The sequence below is a fragment of the Mitosporidium daphniae genome (assembly GCF_000760515.2).
Source record: "Mitosporidium daphniae strain UGP3 chromosome Unknown contig-9, whole genome shotgun sequence".
In the NCBI taxonomy this organism is placed as follows: domain Eukaryota; kingdom Fungi; phylum Microsporidia; genus Mitosporidium; species Mitosporidium daphniae.
Genome location: NW_013546121.1, coordinates 57,839 through 74,583, shown reverse-complemented (window position 1 = coordinate 74,583; position 16,745 = coordinate 57,839). Strand labels below are relative to the sequence as shown.

General features: G+C 43.0%; 11 protein-coding genes across 11 annotated transcripts; 7 read left to right on the top strand and 4 right to left on the bottom strand.

The window, feature by feature from the left end:
* DI09_9p380 (uncharacterized protein) lies at positions 1 to 921 on the top strand (the record flags this gene model as incomplete). The annotated part of the gene is made up of 1 exon (XM_013380928.1): positions 1 to 921. A coding segment is annotated over one exon (921 nt), but the record flags the coding sequence as incomplete, so codon positions are not given.
* An 824-nt stretch (positions 922 to 1,745) lies between these two features.
* DI09_9p370 (protein phosphatase 2C Ptc1) lies at positions 1,746 to 2,643 on the bottom strand (the record flags this gene model as incomplete). Its single annotated transcript, XM_013380927.1, has 3 exons — positions 1,746 to 1,883; positions 1,939 to 2,511; positions 2,548 to 2,643. 3 exons carry the CDS (start codon positions 2,641 to 2,643, stop codon positions 1,746 to 1,748), a joined length of 807 nt encoding a protein of 268 aa, XP_013236381.1.
* Positions 2,644 to 3,155: 512 nt separating this feature from the next.
* On the top strand, positions 3,156 to 3,617 carry DI09_9p360 (uncharacterized protein; the record flags this gene model as incomplete). Its single annotated transcript, XM_013380926.1, has 1 exon — positions 3,156 to 3,617. The coding sequence occupies one exon, from the start codon at positions 3,156 to 3,158 to the stop codon at positions 3,615 to 3,617; it is 462 nt and encodes a 153-aa protein (XP_013236380.1).
* Positions 3,618 to 4,213: 596 nt separating this feature from the next.
* DI09_9p350 (subunit I of eukaryotic translation initiation factor) lies at positions 4,214 to 5,310 on the top strand (the record flags this gene model as incomplete). The annotated part of the gene is made up of 3 exons (XM_013380925.1): positions 4,214 to 4,771; positions 4,797 to 4,997; positions 5,023 to 5,310. Coding segments are annotated over 3 exons (1,047 nt in total), but the record flags the coding sequence as incomplete, so codon positions are not given.
* Positions 5,311 to 5,684: 374 nt separating this feature from the next.
* DI09_9p340 (uncharacterized protein) lies at positions 5,685 to 5,968 on the top strand (the record flags this gene model as incomplete). Its single annotated transcript, XM_013380924.1, has 2 exons — positions 5,685 to 5,788; positions 5,818 to 5,968. 2 exons carry the CDS (start codon positions 5,685 to 5,687, stop codon positions 5,966 to 5,968), a joined length of 255 nt encoding a protein of 84 aa, XP_013236378.1.
* Positions 5,969 to 6,012: 44 nt separating this feature from the next.
* Positions 6,013 to 7,227, top strand: DI09_9p330 (uncharacterized protein; the record flags this gene model as incomplete). Its single annotated transcript, XM_013380923.1, has 1 exon — positions 6,013 to 7,227. One exon carries the CDS (start codon positions 6,013 to 6,015, stop codon positions 7,225 to 7,227), a length of 1,215 nt encoding a protein of 404 aa, XP_013236377.1.
* Positions 7,228 to 7,281: 54 nt separating this feature from the next.
* On the bottom strand, positions 7,282 to 9,182 carry DI09_9p320 (electron-transferring-flavoprotein dehydrogenase; the record flags this gene model as incomplete). Its single annotated transcript, XM_013380922.1, has 5 exons — positions 7,282 to 7,889; positions 7,917 to 8,301; positions 8,335 to 8,559; positions 8,596 to 8,888; positions 8,918 to 9,182. The coding sequence occupies 5 exons, from the start codon at positions 9,180 to 9,182 to the stop codon at positions 7,282 to 7,284; spliced, it is 1,776 nt and encodes a 591-aa protein (XP_013236376.1).
* Positions 9,183 to 9,432: 250 nt separating this feature from the next.
* On the top strand, positions 9,433 to 10,671 carry DI09_9p310 (uncharacterized protein; the record flags this gene model as incomplete). The annotated part of the gene is made up of 1 exon (XM_013380921.1): positions 9,433 to 10,671. One exon carries the CDS (start codon positions 9,433 to 9,435, stop codon positions 10,669 to 10,671), a length of 1,239 nt encoding a protein of 412 aa, XP_013236375.1.
* A 184-nt stretch (positions 10,672 to 10,855) lies between these two features.
* Positions 10,856 to 11,605, bottom strand: DI09_9p300 (uncharacterized protein; the record flags this gene model as incomplete). Its single annotated transcript, XM_013380920.1, has 1 exon — positions 10,856 to 11,605. The coding sequence occupies one exon, from the start codon at positions 11,603 to 11,605 to the stop codon at positions 10,856 to 10,858; it is 750 nt and encodes a 249-aa protein (XP_013236374.1).
* A 1,825-nt stretch (positions 11,606 to 13,430) lies between these two features.
* DI09_9p290 (uncharacterized protein) lies at positions 13,431 to 14,446 on the bottom strand (the record flags this gene model as incomplete). The annotated part of the gene is made up of 3 exons (XM_013380919.1): positions 13,431 to 14,051; positions 14,098 to 14,270; positions 14,299 to 14,446. 3 exons carry the CDS (start codon positions 14,444 to 14,446, stop codon positions 13,431 to 13,433), a joined length of 942 nt encoding a protein of 313 aa, XP_013236373.1.
* Positions 14,447 to 14,722: 276 nt separating this feature from the next.
* Positions 14,723 to 16,741, top strand: DI09_9p280 (subunit B of eukaryotic translation initiation factor 3; the record flags this gene model as incomplete). Its single annotated transcript, XM_013380918.1, has 1 exon — positions 14,723 to 16,741. One exon carries the CDS (start codon positions 14,723 to 14,725, stop codon positions 16,739 to 16,741), a length of 2,019 nt encoding a protein of 672 aa, XP_013236372.1.
* Between the last annotated feature and the right edge of the window lie 4 nt (positions 16,742 to 16,745).

Sequence of the window (16,745 nt, the reverse complement as noted above, 5' to 3'; positions counted from 1 at the left end):
CTTGAGCAGTCTTACAGTCCCTCTGGGCTGGCTACCAATGGGGGAGCAGGAGCAGGAGCAGGAGGAGCTTCTCAAGGAGGTTCACCACCAAAGCGTCCCAATAGTCCAACTGTGGCATCCTCCGTCTCCAACTATTTAGAGGGCTCTTCTCTGGTGTCCTCAGCCACCGAACCTTCCGTGATATCATCTTCAAGTTTGCCACAGCAATCTACCTTTCAATGTCAACAGCAGCAATTTATCCAGCAACAGGTTCCATACATCTCAGCAAACACAGCAACCCCTCCACCAGGAGCCACATTTTGCTCCTCTTTAAATGCWTATCCATCTGACAATATGAGCGTTGAAGAGCTAGTGTCGGAGGTGGCTCTTTCCTCTCAAAGATCGCCAGATAAAGCTTATGAGTGGGCGGTTAAGTTGCAAATGCAGGATATCCTTACGGTGGGCGATTTAAGGCAGCTTCACGAAACCGACTGGGCTAATTTGAACTTGACTGTCTTTGCTACGCGAGCTTTGAAGAATGCAATTTCCCGAAGGCCCTCTTTAGGAAATAAGAGCCTTCCTGCAGCCTTGGCACCGTCGACTGCTGCCTCCCAGCAGTCTTCCGGAAGTAGCACTGGACATGCTTTGGATTCTGATTTGTCACCTCAAAGTGGGATTCAACCACTTCCAGCTATTAGCGAGTTGTCCCTTGGTAGCCCTGAAGATGCATCTTCTGAAAATTGCGATGTAAACCTTTCCTCGGCAACTCGAAACGACGGCAGTCATGCGATTTTTCACCTAAGCTATTCAAGCTCTGAAAACGATGATTATTCGTTGGCTAATCAATCCTCCGTGCCTGTGAAGCCTATTTTCACCCCCATCCTTAATCCCGGTATTGATTATCCGGATGAATATTCTAATAGCAACTATTCATTCGAGTAGTTTTTTAGTATTACTTTCGGACATTCAAATCATAGAATTGCGCTTGCTGTTTAATAAATTGTGTAAATTTTAATGCGCTTAATTTCATTTATGTGCGCTTGCTGTGGATGTTTGCCTCAATTCTTTTCATAAGAAGAGAACCCCGCTTTGGGGGAAAAATACGCGCAGAATCTCAAATCTATTGTTCAAGAGCAACAAATAGCACAGCAATAACACAAAAGATTGCTACTCCAATTGTCGGCAGTTCTCGTTTATAGATTATGAGGCTGAGCATAACAAGGATATGTGGGCTGAAACTGGCTTAATATTTCAAGCGTTAACTCCGCAGACTTTAACGCTCTTGTGTGAAAATTTTCAGCAGCACCTAAAACCCCACGAACATTTATGTGGCCAATGAAAAGTATTCACAAAGCGATTTCTGAAAAAAGAAAATCGTAGAAGCAAAAATACCAACAATCCCAGCTAGTTTCCTGTGGTGCAAAATGAAGGGCAACTTTTGAAGCGTGAACGTAGACCACATCGAGGCACGGATGCAAACTCTTTTAAAGAGTACACAGGCGAGTTTTGGGCGCATTCCGCTAGGCCGACCATAACATTAAACAAAGTAATTTGATTAAACTGCAAAGAATGTACAAAGCACGAATGCCTTTGCTTTGCGCTAAGGCTTATTAGAATTGAATCAAACTTTTTTCTGCTGAGATGAGTCCCAATGCGGATCATGCTTTTCGCCGGATCAATAGCCCCAATGGTCTGCCTCATTGATGCTAATATGCTCTATGTGGGTCTCCTAACCATATCAATATATACACATCTTTTTATTGAAATTAAAGCGCCTTGTAATTATTAAAAGAAACAACGATACAAGTAATGTTATCGGTAGAATTATTGTCCACGGCATATTTCACAAGAGATTCCACGGCCTCGGCAGAACTAGACGAGGCCATAACGACCTTGACTGCTTCCTCAAAGGTGCATACATCCCATAGCTATTGGATTTAAAATGGAAACGAAACGTACCCCATCACAGGCAAGGACCAAGCTATGAGGAGGGTTAGAAAGAGAAAAGGATTCATGAAATACGGATGGACTTGCAGACAAGTAAGGCTTCAAATGAATATTCCCAAAGGCCCGTGTAACAGCTAGAATTCCATTAACTCTAGAGCCATATACAAAACCACCTCTTTCATGGACCAGAGAAGATTCTGTCGAGCAATTGTGTGGCGCAGATAGAAGACGGTAGGTGTGGTTTGTTGACAAAATCCCCAAACTATCGCCCAAATTAGCCACGTATATATGCCCGATGTCGTCATTAGTTTGATCAGGACAAAATATTGCCACAAGTGCGGTGCATCCTGAATTGTCGTCTAAAAGCGAAGTGCAGAGCTCCTCGTTAAACGAAACAAAAATGGAAGAAATTGCAGAGCTAATTTGGTCTGGAGAATGTGAATCGCACTTAAAGGGCTGGTCGAGCAAGGTACCAAGCATCGTTGAGGCAAGCTTTGCTGCTTTTTTGCCGGCATGGCCATCGAAGATAGCAAAATAGCCGGAGCCCAAAATATCCGCAAAGTCCAGCAGTAGTGAGTGGGAATCCTAAAATGTAATTATCAAAACGCCATTCATCCTAACCTCCATTGAGCGTCTGTAGAACTTGTTCGATTCGGAACATACTGAAGAGGAAAATATTGAGTTATTTATTGTGGTGACAGGATTTGAAGAAAACATAATATTAAAAAATTCCGCATCGGGGAATCGAACCCCGGCCGCCTCGGTGAAAGCGAGAAATCCTAGCCACTAGACCAATGCGGAATAAATTTGTTGTTTATTAAATTAATATAATACACAAAAAATATGCCAAATTTTACCATAATCCATACTTAATTTTGCTGTCTGCAATGGTTCAGATTTCAGTGTCTCTTTTGTCAGAGATAAAATCGTTCATTGAAGCCAAATTCACATGCAATGATTTGGAAAATCAAAGGGTCCATATATTATCTCAAATTGATGACCTTCTCTTGTCTAGCCCCTCATTAGGAGAGGCTTTTTATAGGAAGCCAGGGACCCCGCCCGCCATTACTCACCAATTTGAGAATGCTACTTTGACTTCAGACTCGATAAATTCCTTCTTAAAGTTTGGACACTGGATTGGTTCATTAAAAACGGTAAAAAGGACCGGTTGGCTAATTGAAGGCTTGTCCTCTGGACAAGCCGAGTCGGTGGCTGAACATTCGTACAGAATGGCGATGCTTCTATTTGCTCTTCCACAATTAGAGCTTGGTAAAGAAATCTTTTCATTGGACAAAGCAATTAAAATGTGCTTGGTGCATGACGCTGCTGAGGCCATAGTGGGAGATATCCCACCGACTGCCAATGTACCGAAGGACGTGAAGTTTGACCAAGAAAACGATGCCATGCTTTTCCTGGATTCTGTTATATCTAAAAATGACGTTCGCTCTGAATTTTACAAAACTTGGGATCGGTATGAGAAGAGAGATTGCATAGAATCCAAAATCGTAAAGGACCTCGACAGAATTGAACTTTTACTGCAAACGTACGAGTATAAACTAACACATCCCAATATAAACTGCGAACAATTCTTTGAAAGAACGCTCCCGCATTTCGAAATTCCGTTTATTAAACAGTGTGCAGAAACGCTAAACGAAAGATGGAGGCAGATTGGCCCTCCTGATGGTAAATAAACAAATAAATGAATTCTCGGAACTAAGCACAAAAGCGTAAGGAGTCTGAATTGGTACAAGCTAGCACAAGTCGGGATAACAGGGATGGGTAAAAATATGCATCAGTATCTTCTGAACCACTAGGATCAATGAAATGATGGGATTACAAAAAGAAATCCGCGTAAAATAACGAGGAAACGTGGTGAATAAAAAAGATAGAAGCCAGCAATAAAAGCAGGGCATTAATAAAGTTAAATTCCCATTGCTTGGTAGAGCCGTTTTTCGCTATCCCATCCTTTTCATCTTCAAGGCCAAGAGCGTCTACATGGAACGGATCTTCCAATTGTCTTAGCAGTGTCACTCTTTTTTCTCTAATGGATAAAGATTCTTTAAACAGAAGTTTTTCCAGTTCACCCTAAAAATAGTTACTCTGATATGAATGCTGACCATGGGGCTTTCTGTGAAATTATTATCTAAAAGTTCGTGTTCATTATGAGTAGAAGTCTGCATCGGACAATGAATCGTTCAATGGCAATTTTAAATTTACTGGCACATGGTAATTTTTATTTTAAAATCGATGGTTTGTCAATGACTCCCCTTTATGGCTTACTTTTTAGATCCCTATCTTGCTCCATGGGCATTCAAGATCGTTAACTAAAATCAAATACAACAAAGATGGCGATTTGCTATTTTCAGCATCAAAAGATGTAGAGCCTAATGTTTGGTATTCCCACAACGGGGAGCATCTTGGCAGCTATCAGGGACATTCTGGCTCCATATGGTCGTTAGATGTCAATGAATCGTCTGATTTTCTCATTACCGGATCGGCAGACAACACGGYTAGACTTTGGGATGTGCAAACTGGCCAAGTGCGGGCCCAAATTTCCGCCGAAACGGGGGTGCGCCACGTGGAGTTTTCCAATGATGGAGGCAACCAAGTGATCGTCGTAACAGATGCAAAAATGGGAAAACTTGCCAAGTTGATGACCTTTTCCATGACCGAGCTGGAGAGTATATTGTGCCGAGTATCTTTTCTTTTAGGAAGCCGATCTGCCGCACCTCTTATTGACGTTGTGATTCAGGGCTCTCGCATCACTTGTGCATCATGGAGCTTGGGAAATAAGTTCATTTATACGGGGCATGAGGATGGTTCCCTATGTACTTGGGATGCCAAGGTTTATTTTTATTTCTCATTCCAAGACCGGCCATCAGCTGAGAACCGTCAAGGAGCATTCAGCAGCCATCAGTGACTTTCAATTTTCAAACGACAAGACATGGTTTATCACGTCTTCAAAAGACCATTCAGCCAAAATATACGATGCCAGTAATCTCGCATGTCTGAAAACCTATATGACGGAGAGACCTGTGAATTCGGCGGCAATATGCCCAGATCGAGACATCGTACGAAGTTCGCTGCTTTCTTTAGGTTATCCTCGGAGGCGGTCAAGAGGCCATGAGCGTTACCACTACTTCTAGCCGAGCAGGAAAGTTCGAGGTGCGATTCTACCATATGCTTTATGAGGAGGAAATTGGAAGAGTGAAGGGGCATTTCGGCCCCATCAATACAGTTGCTTTTCATCCAAGGGGCACGGGGTACCTGGAGATTGACTCTTTATTTTTTAGCTTTGCCAGTGGTGCCGAGGACGGCTATGTTAGGCTGCACGAGTTTGACCCAGACTACTACTCCTTTGATTACACACTGTCGGCCGCTTAATTTTATTAAAAATATTTTTTTCCGAATTATCTGATGGACAATCAAAAGCCGGATTTTCTGCCCGATCTTTCCTCGTTTCGCCCTAGTGGTGCCCTGCTTAAGGAAAGCAATATGGTAAAGTATGAATTTGATAAATTTTATCCATTCCAAGCGGGGTCATCTTAAAGTATTCCCCACCCAACGATTCATTTGCACCACGAACATCCCAGTGGTCTTTGCATGTTTTCAAGGGCACTGAGCAAATAGGTGCCCACAATTGGCCCTCTAACTCTTTTAGACATGATTTCTCTGAACGATGACAAAAAGGCATATTTCTTGGTTGGCCGCGAACATAAAGTCGAAATGATAACTTTTACATGTAGGTTGCCGATATTATGACAGACCATCCCTCCTGCTCAAACCAACATGCTGTTATTCAATTTAGGAAGATTCCGCTGGCCTTCACAGCGGGACTGGACGGCCCTAAGTTTGTGATTAGGTATCGTTATGGTATATCCTTTGATCTAGGCCCTATGTAATTGATTTGAATAGCACAAACGGGACCATATTAAATGGCGTCCCAATAGAAGGCTCTAGATTTGTCGAGCTTAAACACAAGGACATTATTCAATTTGGGCTCAGCTCTCGGGAGTATATTTTATTAAAATCAGAAAATTAATTTATGCTTCAAATCAACTTTAGAAGGCCTTTAAATTTTAAATCATGTCCCCATCCGACTCTACCATCGATCGAGCATCTGAACAATCCACAGTATCTCATGAAGAAATAGCGGAAACAAGAAATTCTATGCCCGAGAGAATAGAAAATGTCGAGACTGGTCTGCAAGACGGGAATAAATTTGATTGCTCAAGTGCAGAAATTGGCGCTGCCGATTCGAAACCCAGCATTCGTCATACACTTTCGTGCAAGGATTTGAAATTGGCCGATGCGGTGCAATGTGATAGCGTACCTTTAACAGACCCTACCATATGCAATGCTTCCAATTTTGAGGATGCCAAGCCATGTGCAACCGGTGAGATATTAGAAACCGCGATTGCCTCTGCAAGTCCTATTGCCTGTGAGGCGCTTGAGGCTAAAAACGTACCTCCGCGTGAAAATTCAACACCAAATGCCACAAAAGAAAGCACAACGTTTGGATCAAAAGATACCACCGCCATGAGTGGGGACAGTCTCGCTCGTGCAGGAGGCGATGTAGAACATCAAGCTCCATGCGATGGCGAGCCAACTGTATGCTTATCTGAGCAAAAGAACAGTTCTGGCGCCCTGAGTGGGATTTCCTTCTCTTTTTCATCACATTCATCGCCAGAGCTAGGAAAATACCGCTCCCTGATCGAGCAGAACGGCGGAAAATACTATGAAAAAATGTCGAAATCGGTGCAATATTTGTTGGTTTTTGTTGAGGATGAAAAAACGCTCACCAAGAAAATGATCCATGCAACTATCCCTCTGATTAAAGCTTCGTTCATCGATGATTATCTGTTTGCAAACTCCCCAGAAAATGCGGTCCAAATACAGAACTATAAAATTGTGATTGAAAATGAACAAATCCAGTCTGAATCATCCAACGACTCTGACGATGAAGTGATCACCACGCCGAGAAAACGCCGTTCAAACGCCTCGGGCTCGATGACAACGCCAATAGAGACTCCTACTCGAAAATCGAGTCGAATCCGCTCATCATCTTCCCTATCCACTCCCTCTGCATCGGCTGTTTCTTCTCCCTATACCACTCCCAAAAGACAAAAAAAGGTCTCTCCGCAAGACGAATTGGAGCATTCTGAATCCCAGGTTGAAAAGGAAAATTCCTCCGGAATCAACGTTCTAGTTGAAGCCTCGATTCCTACAAAAGAAAATAGCACCCTCATAATGGAGAATGAGGAAGCAAATCTAGTTTCCAATTCCATCATTTCCAATTAAAGCAAATTAGTGTGCCGGTTTACAATGGCAATGATGTCAAATAAATTTATAACCCTATGTCCCCGAGTAATTTGGGCCTCCCCCGCCCATGGGTGCATCCCATGTGATATTTTGAAGTGGGTCCTTGATGTCGCAAGTTTTACAATGCAGACAGTTTGGGGCATTGATTTGAAGCCGCTTTGAGGAGGCACCAGCACTATCGACAAATTCATACACACCGGCGGGACAATAGCGGCTTTCGGGCCCGGCATACTTTTCCAGATTTACATGCACAGGTATTTTGGGGTCTGAGAGGATCAGGTGACATGGCTGATTTTCGTCATGGTTTGTCCCGCTTCTGGCCAAATTATCCAACAATGGAAACGAAATTTTGCCATCAGGCTTCGGATATGTAATTTGGACCGAATCTTTAGCCTCTTTAAGGGTCAAGTGGTCTGGTGAATGGTGCTTCAGTGTCCAGGGCGATTTCCCCCGAAAAATGATAGTTTCAATGCCGGAATAAAGCAGCCCCGCAACAAGACCATACTTGAAACTCGGTCGGACGTTCCTGACAGCATAGAGTTCTTTCCAGAGCCAACTTTCTTTAATGTTTTGCTCATAAAGAGCGCCCATTTTGGCGCTGTTTAGGCTAGCTTCCATGATGGCTTCCGCCGCAAGGATCCCTTAAATTGTCAGCAATGATAGTTTACCGCTTTTCATCGCCGTATGGGTTCCTTTAATCTTAGGAACATTAAGAAACCCAGCACAACAGCCTATTAAAGCACCACCAGGAAAGCTAAGCTTCGGAATGGACTGAATGCCGCCCTCGTTTAAGGCTCTTGCACCATAAGATATGCATTTGCCCCCCTCAAGAAACGAAGAAATCTTTGGGTGGTGTTTCCATCGTTGAAACTCATTATAGGGCGAGAGGTAAGGATTTGAGTAGTCCAGGCCTACAACCATTCCGATGTATATTCTATTTTCGATCCCGGAATGGTACATGAACGAGCCTCCATATGTGTCATGGGAAAGAGGCCATCCGACCGAGTGAAGCACTAAACCTTTTTTGAAATTTTCAGGTTTGATGTCCCATATCTACATGATCCAAGTAATGGGACAAAAATATACCTCCTTTAAACCCAATCCAAAAGTTTGGAAGGAATTTTCTCTCAAAAGGAACTTTTCTTCCAGGTGTTTTGTCAGCGAGCCCCTACAACCTTCGGCAAAGAGGGTGATTTTAGACAAAAATTTGATTCCTGGTTGATAGGAGCTAGTTTTGGTGCCCTTTTTGTCGATACCAACAGCATTTGTTTCAATACCAACCACACCGTCACCCTTGCTAGAATACAAAACCTAAAGGAAAGCACGGCCTCAATAAAGCAAGGGTACCTTTGATGCGGCAGTTCCCGGATATATCTCCACCCCAAGGTTTTCCGCAATTTCAGCTAGCCATTTTGTAAAGTCGGAAAGGGAAATGATAAAATTGCCACGATTGTGCATTTGGGGCGGCTTTGGCAGGGCAAAGGAAAGCTTCTCACTCAAAAGTATCATCTCGTCTTGAACAACTGATTGGGCAACAGGAAACTTTGGAAGATTTGAAGACGTTGGCTTTTCGTTCCATCCCGGCAACAGCTCATTTAACGCAGTGGGCTCTAACACAGCACCGCTTAAAATATGTGATCCTTGGAGGTTATCGGCGAGGCTATATTACCGATTTCAGACCCCTTCTCCAAAAGGACTACTCTGATTGGTCTGTTTTTCTGTGCTGCTAATTGCTTGAGTTTGATAGCTGCTGAAAGGCCAGAAGGTCCGCCGCCAACGATTAAAACATCGGTCTCTTCATTCTCATCTTCAGCGGATGAATTGGAAAATGCTCTGGAGAAGAGATTAAATTTTGCACGACTTGGTTTGTAGAATGCAGAGAATTTACCATTAACCCGCCTAATGGCTACACCGAGCAATTGGCCCCGAAACATCGATAAAAACACCGAATTGATGGTTGGGTGTACTAATTGATACAATTACCCATCAAATGTGAAACTTTAATGGATTTTTTTTCAAATCGTTCTCCAATGGAGGAAATTGTTAATTTATATTCGGTTACCATTGCCCACAAGCAAAATGTAGGCCTTGATATTTATGGACCATAGAGGGCCAATTTTGTTAATATTGTAGAGCTCTCTCCATGGATCGATACCTTGGTCGTCACCGGGTTTGCTTCCAAACATGACAATAGTATGTCTGTTCAATTTTAACGCAATAGACGATCCTTTAGTTCTCTGCAACATAGTAGGATATCACCTTGATTTCCACTCATTTGAGTTGCCCACAATAATCATCGAGACAGGCAAAGAACTTTCTCCATCGCATACCCCACTACCAGCTAATCTAAATCGCACCCAAGAATATGCACTGATCTCCCCACACGAGGCATACCATTCCATTTGGATGCATATGTTGCCGCCTCTTTATATATCGTTGAATGCATCTGTCCCATTCGCATCATCTAGAGGTATTGCAAAAAGAACCCCATTTAATCGCGATTTTCCCCACGTTTTTACTGGATATCGCAGTGCCCTTGTCTTTAATTGCCCCATTTGCTCAATATCCCTCAAGGGAGAGGAGGCTTTTTTGAAAAAGTATTCTAAAGCACACATGGAATCCCATTTTCCAGTACAAGCGGCTGCCATAATCATGCCCCAACGGCATCTCATAAGAAAGAACACCAGCTTGCTCGCTGATTTCCTCGCTAATATCACCGATGAATATCTTTCCATTCCCTATTTTAGCAAGTTTATTACTGTTCCAAAATCAGCCGTGTCAATTTCATATGCCAAGTCACTGTTGCTCGATGGCAGGCTATCTTATTTTACGATTGAAAAGACACTGCATCTGCTTGAGGGGCTTTTTCAACGCTATTTTCATGCATCTTTTTTGTGGCTATCTCCTTCTTTTTTATTAAAGGAGATAACATCCCGGATAAGTGTGTTATGCTATCTTGAAAAGCTTGAACAGGAAAACACACGAACCGATATCCAAAATACGAGCCTAAAAGCCCATAAAAGCAAAAGAGCAGCGACATCTGCTCTTTGCAAGCCTAAATCGAAGGTATTCATTTCATCGTCGTCTTTATTGGAAAAATCAGCGCCTAGTTTGGCTATGAAGAAGCAAAAAGGATCTACAAAAAATAAAACCAAGGACTCAACTACCTTGCACGCCGATTTTTCCATTTCTTCCTCCTCAGCCCCATCGACGGCTTCCTTTTCAGCCCCAACGGTGGGCCCAATAGAGCCAAACCTCTGCCCAACCACTCCCATAGCTACTGCTATTCCCGTCAAAATCCAGCCAAAAAGAGAGGGAACAATTAGATGTAAATATGAGATTTTCTTTGGAAAACAAAATACGCTGCTTTCTTGCCATTTTAACAGGTACCTCATTTGGGCATTCATTACATATTTTCAATAGTTCCCCGCTGATCTTTTGGAACTGTACCGGTTGTGGATTTTTGAATCTGATTTCAAGTGAGTTTTCAATCAAAGCCATCTCGCAGCCATACCGCTGCCTTTCCTGCACGCTCAATATTTGGAACGAATCTTGCCAAAAAGGATAGGATCCTGACTGATTGAATAATTTATTTAAAAGCCTCCCTTCACCCGCTGTCTGTGTCTTCATCACTATTGTCCATCTCCTCGATGTCGTTGTTTTGGGATGAACGTTGCGACTGCCGAAGTGCATTTTTCTTTTGCCGCTTGTTTTTTTTATCTAGCAGCCTCTTTTTCTGTATTAGCTCTTTTCTCTTTGTTTTCTTCAGCTCTAGCATAAAGGCCGGGACTTTGCATCCAGAGGCTTGCATGACATTTGCAATTGACCGCAGTTTATCGGAATCCTCCACTGAAAACAGGGTTACTGCAATTCCTTTACGTCCAGCCCTGCCGGTGCGGCCAATCCTGTGGATGTACGAAGCAGATGAGTCGGGGAAATCGTAATTCAACACCGAATTCACTCCTTTAAAGTCAATTCCTCTGGACAACAGTTCGGTTGTAATCAAAATCCAAATGTTTCCGATCCGGAACTCTTCAATAATTTTAGAGCGTTCAGAATGGCTTTTCTCGCCATGTATTATTGCCATAGGAATTCTCAAGGGAACCAGTTCCAGGAGAAGATTTCGTGCCGTCTGAATGGAGTCAACAAATACCAAAATGGGTGGCTTTAAACCAATGAAGCTTTTGTCCTCGTCAATAAGGGACTTGAAATCTCCGTTAAGTAGTTGCTTAACGGCCAAATTTTTTCCATTTTCTTCGCCCACAAAGACGAGCTTTTGCATCGTAAATTCGGTCGCTGCGTTGCTTTGGCCGACAAAGAGCCGAATTGGCGAGTTTTTCAAGAATGTAAATGCCATTGCCTCCGCAGTGGAAGGAAGAGTGGCGGTGAATAACCCTTTGACACACCGTTCCGGAAGGAACGGCAGAATCGAATCTGTTTGCTCTAAAAAGGACTCCTCCAGCAATTTATCCGCTTCATCGAGAATGGCGATCTTCAATTGCGTCAAGTCAACACATTTATCTTTCAGCGCTTGAAATAGTAGCAGGGGAGTCGACAGAATGATATCTAAACGTTAATTAGCCGATTGACAAACCGAAAGATGATGGAGGATTTGCCTTGAAGCCGTTCAACATTGAATTTGTGAGCGGACATATTTTAAAATCGGATAAGGAAGAGGTAAGAAGCAGAATGTCCCTATGAATCTGCTCAACTAGCTCTCTGGTCGGGACAAGCACAAGTGCTCTGAACCCGCCAGCTTTTGAATGGCGTTCAAGAAGAGAAAGGATCGGAAGCAAAAAGGCGAGTGTCTTCCCAGAGCCAGTGGGTGCGCAGGCTATTAAATCTCGGCCCTAAATGTGAAGGAATTGCCATTACCGCTAAAAGAATAGGAATCGATTGCTTCTGAACGGCAGTTGGAGCCATCATTCCCAGCTCCTCAATGCGAAGCACAAGTCTAATGGTAAGGATAGAAACTAGTACTTTGGATGCAAATTTGGAACTTGCGAGAAGGAAGCAATAGGGGAGGGAATGTCCTGGCCAAAGAGACGGATTTTTTGCTCGTTTCCTTGAGGCTCATTCTACAAATAAAATCAAATAAATACTGGATGCTTTTTTGGCTGCTCCGCTGTTGTTGAAGGCGAGCTTTTTTTGCTATTATCACGTGAAGGCTTGTTGAATTTTAGGCCTCTAATTAGAGAGGACAGCAAGGATTTGTCAGATGCCTGTGTTCTTCCCACTATGGGAGCTCGCGTGTTTTTCATTTTAAATTTATTAAATTAAAAAATTTCAACTAAAGGCCCTCCGGTACCCATTTGACTCGATGTCTGTGAAATCGATCATGGAAAGACGGGTCTTTAGGCTCAATCGATGCCTAGTTCGTGAAAGAAAACCGATTTGAAAAGGCTTACTTGTTTACCATGCAGTACAACCGGATGAATTGGAATATGTTCCTTGAAAGCAACAGAAAGGAGTCCACCTCGCTTTCAAGACTGGTCTTTCCAGAGCACGGTCCATGCATAAGGTATATTAGCGCGCCACATAGCACAAGCATCACAAGATCAAACACATTTGAAATTGCATGGAGATACATCTACAATCAAACAAAGACGCAAACCTGTCCCTGGACGATCCACCGCAGTGAGATTTCTATAGCCATGGAAAAAAAGACAAAAAATTCAAGGCAAAACAACGAATTCGTCGGGCTGCGGCATTAAAATGCTATAACATACCAAGTGTACATGAAAGTCAACACAAGACACAGTGTCGAGAGAAGGGTAAGAAAGAGGTACCATTTCTTGTAGAAATCGGAATGCAAAATCCGATTTGCAACTCCTCTGATTTTCTCGTTTATGGAAAGGCCCAACAAGGGGTCATTGTTTTCCCAAATCCTATGGATTTGGATTCCCCCCTTCATCTTTCCAATACGCGTGTCAAGTAGCTGTTTTCCGGCACTGCCTGAATTAGAGGTCTTTGCAAAGGAAGGGAATGCACCGCCATTGGAGAACGCGGTTGATTCTGTTGAGTATAGAGGACTCTTATTCAACGGATCGACACCCATAAATGCCACGAACAGGATGACTCGATGAAAGGATTAGTTAAAAAGTAAGTTCATCATTGGGCTAATCTTAAAACGGCAAATTTTCAATTTAATTTATTTGAGGTGGCACCGTGATCTCGTTCGATCAGCTTTCAATGGCTAACCCAACTCCAAATTTGTTTCTTCCTTTGAGATGATCAATCTCACCGGATATTAAAAGCGCAAGTCTTCCAAAGAGTCTCTCTTCAAGAAACATACCCAGTTTCCCTTGTGAATCAAGTGATGCGCGGACACTGGCCTGTCTATGTTCCATTTTGCAAGAAACGGTTGCAAGTGCCTCTCTTTGAGGCCCTGCAAGAATGGTCTGCATATCTGCCGCAAATTCAATACTTTCATTTACGCGATGAAAATACGAGAGCTGAACTCCAATAAAATTCTGAATGTTTGCTACAAAGATAGATTTGGCGTCTGTGGTGTATTTGGCAATAAACGTCATGCCGGCATCTTCGACCTCAGGCATAGGGCGCTGCAAGATGCCCTCAATCCCGAGCGCAAGGCCGCCATTTTTCGAGACTGATTGCAAGTATCCAAGCGAAAAGACACCAGTTAGATTTGTTGGGTCAAAATTGATCGCCTTGGCATTGAGAGTATAGTCCCGGCCCAGGTATTCAGATTCAGACTGAAACATCGAATATCCTGGACGCGAAGAAATTTGACATTGACACTTTGCCGTCAGATTTTGGCTCATGGAGAGCTGCACTTTTCCCTGCAAATCGCCATTGCTGTCAAGCATGCCTTGGAGAAAATTCTACAATCAAATTAAAATGGGCTACCGATTTGCCGACAAAAACGGTCCCAAAGTGGTACGTCGATGGAAGGGTACCCGCGGCAAGGTTAAAAGAATGCGAAACTTGGAATTGATTGCTTAGTATTTTTCCCAAATCAAGCTTCCCACCTTCGAATAACAAATGCGTCGGAGAAACATCTAAACATAAAAAACGATCCAAGCGTACTTTTAGCCTCTCGTCCAAGATTATCAAATGAGCCGGGTTGTTTCAAGTTCAGTTCCTTTTTTAGCTGTTGCAACGAAGAAATACATGAAGAAAGATAGGAGAAGAAGCTCAGAAATCTGGAATCGCTATGTGCACTTTCTGAAGACATTAGAAAATTTAAATTAGTGTAAAATCTTCATCTGGTAATAAATCGCGACCCTCTGTGAGCAGGCCGCTGCACGTTGATAGCGGGCTCGTTGGCATTTGTAGCGCAATTAAGAAAGCCTATTAATGTTCTGGAGTTAATTGCATGGTGTGAAGTGTTTATTAACAAAGAGGGAAATTAAAATATTAAAAATTAACATTCCCCTCCCGGATACACGTTGGAGAGAAGAATATTAATAAATTTTTCTTTTTTAATCCATCTCTTTGCGCCCACCTCGATATGATCAGCCCGGGAAATCAGTTTACGCTTGAAGAGCTTGGAATAGATTTCACAGATTTGGAGGAGGAGTATTCGATCGCTCCTGATCTGTCTACAGACCATATTTTGCTATTAGACCAGATTCCGAAATTTGAGCCTGCAAAGGAAAAGGCTTTTATAACTCTGCTTAAAACCAAACTGATCGGATCCTTTGGCACAATTCGTGAAAATGGCATTTATATTCCTAAAGATCCCGAAACAGGAAATTGCAAAGGCTTTCTTTTTGTCGAGCTAGAGGACGCCACTCAGGCCAAGAATGTCCAGCAGGCGCTTCATGGTAGAGTGTTAGACAAGAACCATACCATTCTGGTCCTTCCATTTTCGGAGCTTGCATCGATCGCGTCAACCCCCATCACGGAATTCAAGTTTACACCAGAGCCATTTACCGAAAAGGGGCACCTAAAGTCATGGCTATGTGATGAACGAGCCAGGGATCAATTTCTTGCTCATCATTCCGATTCGATATCCATTTTCTGGAATGAAGGTGCTCACCAAGATGAGCGTGTTTTTTCACAGTCCAACATCTCGGATCGATTACAATGGTCAACTACTGGAATTTATCTGGCCTCTTTCCACCAACAAGGGATTATGATTTCAGGCGGGCCCACATTCCAGCCCATAAATCGGTTTTCCCACCCCGGGGTGTTTGCGGTTGAGTTTTCCAAAGCAGACAAGTTCATGGTAACTTATAGCGCCAAACCGATTGCTGGCCTCAATAGTAACGTGGTGATTTGGGATCTTTCTACCGGCATGTTTGTGAAAACATTTTTGTTTGAAAATTTGAGCGAGCCCAATGTCAAATGGTCACACGATGATAAATATGCTGCCTTTGTCGGCAAAAACGAAGTGTTTTTGATGAACTCCACAGACTCGTTTAATTTCGTCAACGGGGGAAACCAATCTTTGGGACTTCCTGCCATTTCTGTGGTGGACATTGCATTCTCGCCTTCTAAAAACCTTCTTGCCTATTGGAGCATGGAGTATGAAAATACACCGGCCAAAGTTGCGGTTTTGGAGATCCCAACGTTCAGGCTGCTGCGTATCAAAAACCTGTTCAACATATCCCATTGCAACTTGTATTGGCATGCTGAATCGACATACTTTGCGGTTTCCGTTGATCGGTCAAAGGGAAAAAAGAGCAGCTCGATTGAAATCTTTCGTCTCAACGAAAAGGACGTTTCTGTGGAATTTCTGGAGCTCAACGGGCTTCTGACCTCTTTTTCGTGGGAAATGACTGGAGATCGATTTGCGACGATTGAAAATGACTCTGGAAAGCTTATCATCAATTTTTACAACATGAAAAAGCCCCTCAAATCCAAGGATTTTACCGTCACATCCCGGTACGAAATGGGGCTCATCAAGTCATTTGAAAAGAGATCGATTGGGTCTGTTCTTTGGAATCCAAAGGGACGGTTTTTTGTCTTCTGTGGGCTCGAAAACATGGCTGGAATGTTGGAGTTTTACTCGATCAACGATAAAGAAGAGTTTGAATTGCTATCGTCGATTGAAAACTTTAATGCCACCCATGCTGAATGGGATCCCTCGGGAAGGTTTTTCGCAACCTTTCAATTGCATTATCTTTGCAAGTCCGACAACAATTACACAATTTGGGACTTTAGAGGCCAGACTTTGCGTCGCCAGCCCATGGATGTTTTGAAGAACTTTTCTTGGAGACCCAGACCAAAAATCCTGCTTAGCCCTGAAAAGGTCAAAGACATCAAGAAGAATTTAAAATCTTATTCCGCTATCTTTGACCAGGAAGATCAGGCAAACATCGTCAGTACTCAGCAAAATCAAGAAAAGAGCAAACAAAATCTTGTTGCCGACTGGATTGCATGGAAAAAGGCTGCTAGAGCCGACTGGTGTAATATCCTTAATGATCCCAACCTCTTTAACACAAAAAAAGAGCTATCTGCATCGACCACCGTCTCTGAGTGGGTTGAGGAGGTTCTTGAAGAAACAGATGAGTATTTTAATTAATCCC